This window comes from Temnothorax curvispinosus, unplaced genomic scaffold (genome assembly GCF_003070985.1).
Source record: "Temnothorax curvispinosus isolate PA1 unplaced genomic scaffold, ASM307098v1 QBEX01006627.1, whole genome shotgun sequence".
NCBI classification, from domain to species: domain Eukaryota; kingdom Metazoa; phylum Arthropoda; class Insecta; order Hymenoptera; family Formicidae; genus Temnothorax; species Temnothorax curvispinosus.
The window spans coordinates 28,055-36,201 of NW_020216407.1; the positions used below are offsets into that span (position 1 = coordinate 28,055).

Below are 8,147 nucleotides of genomic sequence, written 5' to 3' on the forward strand. Positions count from 1 at the left end.
TGGTTAGATACCTTGGATACCCTAGATAGATTTATGAAAAACATAACGCCCGAGAATTTTCTCTCGTAAATATTCTCGGGAATAAACCACCCTACGATCGTGAAAGCGTCTATTTTCCACGGCCGATCACGTGGAAGATCGGTCGCGTTTCCTCTCGTTCGAGAAAAAAAGTCTCTCTCGTTTCGAGCCACGTAGAATTAATATGGCATTACCAATTGGATTTTTTACGTAATTGTGAAGGAGTCTTTTACTGACGACGACGACGACGACGACGAGGAAAATTATTCAGGGACGACGCAAGGACAAAAACAGACGTCGCGACGACCGCGGCGAGGAGCTATTAAAATATGCAAGAACAACGGGAACGTGACTGCGACGAACGAGCACGTATGTTTGCTCTCCTCGGGAATTTTTTTCTCCCCTACAAACGTATGTATATACGTTGCGAATTCATACCGTTTTCTACCAGCTATCACGTTCCATTAAATTAGAAAGAAAGCTCCATTGTCCTGAAATTTATTACCACAAAGCGCTCAGAATTTTAATTCGATTAAGGATAACTGCCGTCGTTTTCAAGTCAAAGTTTGAACGTCTTCCGCAAAAATAGAATTCGTAAAATTTCTATTAAAAAGGATATTCTCAACGAGACGTTATTTTCCTTTTCATAACCGAAAGTTAAGCGGAGCACGTGAACGCACATTGCAAATTCATGCCCCGTTCCATCAACTACTTACCACAAACTTCCATTAAATTAGAAAGAAAGCGCCATTGTTCTCTTCAATTTTATTATAAGCGTCACGATTCGAGGCTCTCAGACTTTAAATTTAATCAAAATAATTGCCATCGTTTTTCTAAGAATCATGTAAGATTATCTCAAACGTGTACAGGTTTCAAGGATATCCTGAAAAAAAATGGAATTTATTAAATTTTGATTTAAAAAGACACTCTTAACGACGTTATTTTTCTTTTCACAATCCAAAGTTAAGTGAAATCTTCAGCAAGCGTTATACATGAAAGTATAAATTATAATCCGCGTTTGCAAAATCTGCGGGACTTACATAACGTAATAGCGCAAAGACAACGCCGATTCGCCGATATCTCCAAATTTTACATAAACATTTTATTATTATCAAACATAAAAGAGTTTATTCGAAGATACGCTGACACGCAATCGAGCGCATATGTAATCCAATGCGCTTTGATATACATTATTAAGTGTGACCTCAAATCCATACGGATTATCCGTTGAATTCGGAAACCCTAATGACAAACCAATGCAGATTAATATACGATTAATTAACTGAAGGGTGCGCAGCTTTCGGTCGCCAATTCGCAGGAACGTGAGACACCGACAATAAAAATGTGTTGGACAATCTGGCGTAATTAAATTCCAACGTAATCCTTTCGAGACGACGATCACGGAGGCGGGGCAGGAGTTCCTCGTCCCGCGTGACGACGGGCGAGGCCGGGGGGATGAGGGGGAGGGGGCGGAGAGCACGATGCATCGCGGCGACGCGGCCAGCGGCACGCGACGCGGCTGACGTTTGACGTACGGAGCACACGTGTGCGGTGTGCGCGACACGCATGTGAACCGTACCTCTTTCACCAGTTACCGCATCGCGGACATTCGCGGGCATGTGCCATCAGTCATCGGATAGCCGTCGACGATAACGACGAAAGAGAGCCGCTGTCACGTGCGAGCGTTCGGCTGATGGTTTCTATTCGGTCGGAATCTCTGGCACTCGCGGCGAACTCTCGGCACGTGGAGCCGCGACAGAATCGCGGCAGCGGCGGCAGTGGTGGTGGTGCTGCTGCTGGTCAGGCCGTCGGCGTCAGGCTGATCTGGTCCTGGTCAGTCCATGGTGGTGGTCTTGACGGTCTGGCGGTGTCTTGCGGTGGCGGTGACGGGGTGGCGGTGTCGTGGTTGCGGTGGTGTGAGTGCGCGCGATTTTGGGAAATTAATGTCGCGCGACGTTGGGAGGAGGGAGAGACCGCCGAGAAGCCGAGCCTGCCGTCCCTGCCGAGCGAGGCCAGGGCCGGGGAGAAGGTGAAACTGGTGAAAGTGAGCCAGGAGTCTCCGTCGCGGCCGTGGTGGCGCGGACGGTGCATAACCTAAAAATAAAGCATATCTCTCTCTCACTCTCTGTCTCTCCCACTCGCTCGCTCGCTCTGCACGTCTCACGTCTGCGTCCGCTGGTCCGCTGCGTGCGTGGTCGCGGCGGTCGCGCGCGCAGTACGTCGTGCGTGTCATCCGTGGATCGTCGTCGCGGAAATCGCTCCGCGATACTTGTCGCCCCCGCGTACCTTCGTGCCCGTCGTACGCCTACTCCGCGTCGATATGACCGCGCCGAGACGGCCGCGGAGGTGCTCGCTAGGAGACGAATGACTTCGCGGAAAGGTCGCCGGCAACGTATGGAGAATATGGATACCACGGGCAACGAGACGACGGGGGAGCAGGCCGTTCCCGACAGCACGGTGCCGCGGAAGTCCTGGTCCGAGCTCCGCGCCGTCGTTAGCGATCTCAGGAGGAAGCTGTCCGGCGTGTCGGCCGGATCCGTGCCGGGCTCTATAACTTTCCGCTCGCTTCCGGACGGCCGGTGAGGAAAACGCGCGACGTACCTTCGGGATCGCTTGTCGCGTCGTGTTGAGATTAACGATTCATTGACACTTCTCTTTTGCAGGACTAGAATCTATTTCTTAAGCACGCCGAGTAACGGCTGGGAGACCACTCTTCTGTACGTAGATATCGCGCACGCGGATCACGCCAACGGCTACCGACTGCACTGGCAACCCGTCATAGAGGCGAATTTTCAAAGGTAAACTCCACCATAGACCGAGGCGTTTGATGCGCTCCGTTGTATTATCCAAGAGTACCTAAGTCTGTCATGCGATAATTTTAGCGTATCGAGTGCGAACAGACTGTCGAAGGAGGAACAACTGTTGTGGGAAAGGAAAAGACTCGCTACGTGGGGTATAACCAGTTACGAGATCCACGCGGAGAGTGGAAAATTAGTTTTTCCAGCTGCCAGCAGTCTTTATCAATGTGTAGATACTGGATTTATGGTAATATCAGAATATTATCGTGGGTTAGTGAAAGAAAGTATTTGATCTATGTGTTTTTCCATCAGCCTGGACCCCTCTTTCCATCAGAAATCAGAATGTCGACGACTGGGGCAAAGCTGTGTCCTCAGATCTGTCCCTGGAACAATGCTTTGATTGCCCACACATGTTCAGGGGATCTATACCTGTCTCATAGTATCACAGGCTCCTCGGTTCGATTGACTCATGCTAGGAAAGGAGGCAGAAGTCTCGTGGACGATCCGCTCACCGCCGGAACTCCTTCCTACGTCATGCAGGAGGAATTCACAAGGTTGATCTATTTATTGTTAAATCCTCGTATACTAAAAGCGCGAAAATTAAGACATTAGTTTTACCTACCACAGGTATATCGGCTACTGGTGGCAACCAAAGTCCATGTTTGACGGAATCTACAGGATAGTATACGAAGAAGTGGACGAGAGCGATGTCAAGATATATTGCTTCCCCTCGTCGAATTCCGATGAGGTGGACGAATTTAGATTTCCTAGAGCTGGTATGCCGAACGCTAGGAGTAACTTGAAAATGGTGCAATTTCGTCTGACAGAGTCGTTGCATATCGTCGATATAGAAATACTAGAGCTGCAGTATCCACTTCACATCATGTTCCCATGGATGGAATACATGGTGAGAGTCGGATGGACTCCGGATGCTCAATAGTAAGTTCGAGGCGTAATTAAACAATACACGCGAGAGCTTGTATTAATAGGAGTCGATAATGTTACTTTGTTAAAATGTAGCATCTGGGTGCAACTGCTGGATAGAAAGCAGCAGAAACTCGAGTTGGTCCTGTTGTCGATAGACAACTTTTGCGAACCACCACCGAACACGTACAATACGGAAAACCATTTCACCCCCACGTCACCGAACGTTCAAGTGATATACTCGGAGCAGAGCCCGATTTGGATCAACGTCAACGATCTATTGTACTTCTTAAAGTCCGACGACGCGAACGAAGTCAAATTTATCTGGGGAAGCGAGGAATCCGAGTTCCGACATTTGTATCTTATAACGTCCAGTATAGCAGGTTTATGATAAAATCACTATAATCATTTCAATATTTCGTTACTTGCCGCTATTTTTTTACACACATTTTCAACATAGGCTTGAGTAACGGAGTGGAAGAACCTTTGGATAGAATGGATAGTATATTTCTTCGACCACGTATCACTTCCAAGGTAGCTCTGACCCAGGGCGATTGGGAGGTGTTAGGGAAGAAAATATGGATTGATGAAGTCAATTCTATCGTCTACTTCTGCGGGTTACGGGAAGGGCCACTGGAGCAACACGTTTACGCGGTTTCGCTGCGACGGCCGCTAGAAATACGGCTACTGACGCGGCCTGGCTACAGTTACAACAGTATATACTTTAACAAAGAGTGTACAATGTTGGTCACTGTTTATAGTTCCATTAAAACGTTGCCTACTTGTCAAGTACGTTCCTGTGATGGGGGGGGGGGGGACATGCCTAATAATATTTCATTTTACACGATTAGGAAGTTTTATTACGTCAATTTTGCAGGTATTTAAAATATCACAAACCGATTGGACAGTGGAGAGCATATCGCTCACGCCTGTAGGCTATCTCTTAGAACCGTCTGTGCCCGAATCCGAACTGTTTGCGCCAGAGATTTTCACGCATAAAATCAAGTCGGGGGATACGGTCTATTCGATGATATTTAAGCCTCATAATTTTCAACCTGGGATCAAGTATCCCACGATATTGAATGTTTATGGAGGACCCGAAGTACAACTTGTATCAAACACATTTAAAGTAGGTGTACTTCAAAAATGTATGGACGCATATATCACGTAAAGTAAAGAAAAAACTTATTGTTTAATCCTCTGCAGGGTTTAAGACATTTACGAATGCACATGTTGGCTGCTCAAGGCTATTGCGTAGTTTTAATAGACTCTCGCGGATCGCAGCATAGAGGTCTAGTATTTGAGAGTCATTTGCGACGTAGGATGGGAACGGTAGAGCTGAACGACCAAGTTGAAGTATTGAAATGGCTGACAGAGACTACTGGATACATTGATCTAAATCGAGTGGCTCTTCACGGCTGGTCTTACGGTGGATACTTAAGTCTAATGGGTTTGATACAGTATCCCGACGTATTCAAGGTGCGCACGAATTAATGCTTGCCGCACAGTACATTTTTTTAAAGTTTAAAAAATATCCTCGTTGCGATTCGCAGCTGGCCATTGCTGGTGCTCCGGTTACCTCGTGGAACTTTTACGATACCGGATATACCGAGCGTTACATGGATCTGCCACAGAACAATCTTCACGGTTATATGGCTGGATCGGTGCTGACATATGTAAACAAGTTTCCCGACGAAGAGAACCGTTTGCTGATCATTCACGGTCTCATAGACGAAAATGTACATTTCTACCACACTAGCCAGTTGATCAATGCTCTTGTGAAGATCGGTAAACCGTATCAGCTGCAAGTTTATCCTAACGAGAGGCATAGTCTGAGAAGCCTGGATGCCAGCAAACATTATGAAACGACCCTGTTGTCCTTCTTGCAGAATCATTTATGAACTCTTATTTTCGTTTTTTTTTCCTTACATTGTTAGTTCGATAATAACCGTTCCTCCAAGCAAGATTTTGCGAGTTTGAGTAACTGCCATTAATTTATGTACACACTTAAAAGGAAGGAATACTTTCAAGTGATCAGATATGTGTACAGATACTAGTTTCTGTATAAAAGTGTGCCTCTACAAGGCTTTTAAGATAGTATTTTAAAAATATTATATATATATATATATATATATATATATATATATATATATAGTATCTGCAGTGGCACAGTGTGAATATATCGTGTAATTAATTACCAGGACGAACTTCTAGCAAGGAATTTATAATATATAACTTACAAAAAAAGAGATATGTGCTGAATACGAGTTTTCAAGACATCACTGTCAAAATGCCACAAAACGCATAATAAGTGCATTCAAAGTTTTCTTAATCAGCTATTGTCAAAGCTTACGATCGTGATAATATTGGTTAATCGTGACTATTTTGTTAAGAGAATGGACAATACTCAATTTCTTGACAATAGTTAATCAGGAAGACTACTTCGGACGCGTTCTGTTTCGCGACCATTTCACAATATACGTGGTCTGTTTAAAAAGTAATGAGACTGAATTTTTTTGTCAATAACTGATAACACTGTAAAAACGAGACTGCAGTAGATCGAGAGTTACATTCATACTCTATCTTTAGTTAAAATTTCAATTTGATAGCATTAACATGTGTGATTCTACAATCATTTGATAACTGTATGTTTGGGTGACACGTTACGAAAATGGAACACAAGAAAATCGAGCAGCATTATGCGAAGTTTGACACAGCAAATTCTTTGTCAAACAGGATAACATGACAAATATTTAAAAAGTTGACAGTGAGAATGATTGGTGATCAATTAAATTAAATTTAAGGTAAAGGTACCAATACCCAGACATATACCTATATCCGGACACCTTTATTATTTATAAGTATAACGCGAATTAAAATCAAAGATAAAAGTATTTTTTCTTGTAGTTTGAAACTTCAGTTATAATATCCAAACGTTTATTTTCATAAATTTATATTTTTTTAAAGGTATCCAGACACAGATACGTGTCCAGGGTATTAGTACATTTCCTATGCTTAAGTGTCCGGGTATTGGGTATTGATATCTTTACCTTAAATCACTAAATTGTTTGTCATTGGTGGTACAGAACGGGATTCATCTGCACAATTTCACCATCATATAAAAATGCCTTGTGCCGGGAAAGAACTTGATCTTTGTAAGTCAGTTTCAACTTCTTAAATGTTTCTATCGCATTGTCCTGGAGTTTGACATAGAATTTGGTCGCATAACGCTGCTTGATTTTCTTGTGTACCATTTTCGTGATGCATCACTCAAACATACAGCTATACAAATGATTATAGAATCACATATGTTAATGTTATCAAATTGAAATTTTATCTGAAAGTAGAGTATGACTGTAGCTCTCGATCTACCGCAGTCTCATTTTTACAGTGTTACTAATTATTGAGAAAAAAATTTAGTCTTATTACTTTTTAAACAGACCACGTATATTGAACCGTTAGACGTTAACATACCAATTGTGACTATGTACATATACGATACATGGCCATGACACATGTATCCCTCTTTCTACGAAATGAAAATCCGCGTTTCAGCGAGAAAAGTATTTGCGTTCTTCAATGTTGTGAAATAATCGTATATCCGATGGATAATTATTTGTCAATAAACAAATTCATTATTTTATATTTTTTATAATTGTTATTATAAGCAGTAAATCGTTAACTAATGTATGCAGTAATTGCATCACCTAAAACGAACGTCGTAAGAACTTGGTAGAATATTTAGAAACTAATTGAGTAAGAATAAAGAAAACGCAGCGATTGCACTTGAGAATTAAATTGGAATTTAATTACGCGTGTTTATATCAGAACGTAAACCTAATTTGATTTATTTTTGCTTAGTTTTGCGGTTCAAGTACTTATAGAGATAACTTATTCTCTTGTTCAGATCTCTCCATTTGGTAGGTCTCGCGATTGGAAATATACCCTTTGCCCACATTTTTCTCTTTCTCAATAAGACCTGGTATTCATTGCCGCTGACACCTCTCAACCATGAGGGCACGTTGTAGAGAATTCTCGTGGGATGTAGATTATCCGAGCCCAATATGTCGATGTAGTCGTTCTGGCCGAACAGTGCCTTCTTCTCGGACCAAGCGTCCGCCGGACGATAGATCGGCATCGGAAGTCGTTTAGTATTATTTGTACGTGGTAAAAGGCCCGTCATATCTATAGGATCCTCGTATCCATGTCGCCGTATTAAGGGGCCTTTCGCTATCTTGTCCGCATGATAGCGAAACCGTATCGGCGTCACCTGTGGGGTCCATGTGCTCACGACAGCACGGACAGAGTTTGTAATCCAAGACATGGATTCTGGAAATAAAATACATATCGAAAGAATAATTATACATAAATATATATATATATATATATATATATATATATATATAT

General features: G+C 42.9%; 2 protein-coding genes across 2 annotated transcripts in view; one reads left to right on the forward strand and one right to left on the reverse strand.

Annotated features, from left to right (window-relative positions):
* Positions 1–2,209: 2,209 nt before the first annotated feature.
* Positions 2,210–5,858, forward strand: LOC112456046 (dipeptidyl peptidase 9). Its single transcript, XM_025018324.1, has 10 exons — positions 2,210–2,597; positions 2,682–2,816; positions 2,901–3,063; positions 3,129–3,370; positions 3,444–3,755; positions 3,837–4,123; positions 4,201–4,529; positions 4,618–4,869; positions 4,947–5,219; positions 5,294–5,858. The coding sequence occupies exons 1-10, from the start codon at positions 2,383–2,385 to the stop codon at positions 5,639–5,641; spliced, it is 2,556 nt and encodes an 851-aa protein (XP_024874092.1). The 5' UTR covers positions 2,210–2,382; the 3' UTR covers positions 5,642–5,858.
* A 1,494-nt stretch (positions 5,859–7,352) lies between these two features.
* The window catches only part of LOC112456047 (39S ribosomal protein L51, mitochondrial), a 1,500-nt gene continuing 705 nt past the window's right edge, over positions 7,353–8,147 (reverse strand). Inside the window, exon 2 of the mRNA XM_025018325.1 lies at positions 7,353–8,069. Coding sequence (XP_024874093.1) covers positions 7,588–8,064 — 477 coding nt within the window. The 5' untranslated portion in view covers positions 8,065–8,069 and the 3' untranslated portion in view covers positions 7,353–7,587. The remainder of the gene's footprint in view (positions 8,070–8,147) is intronic.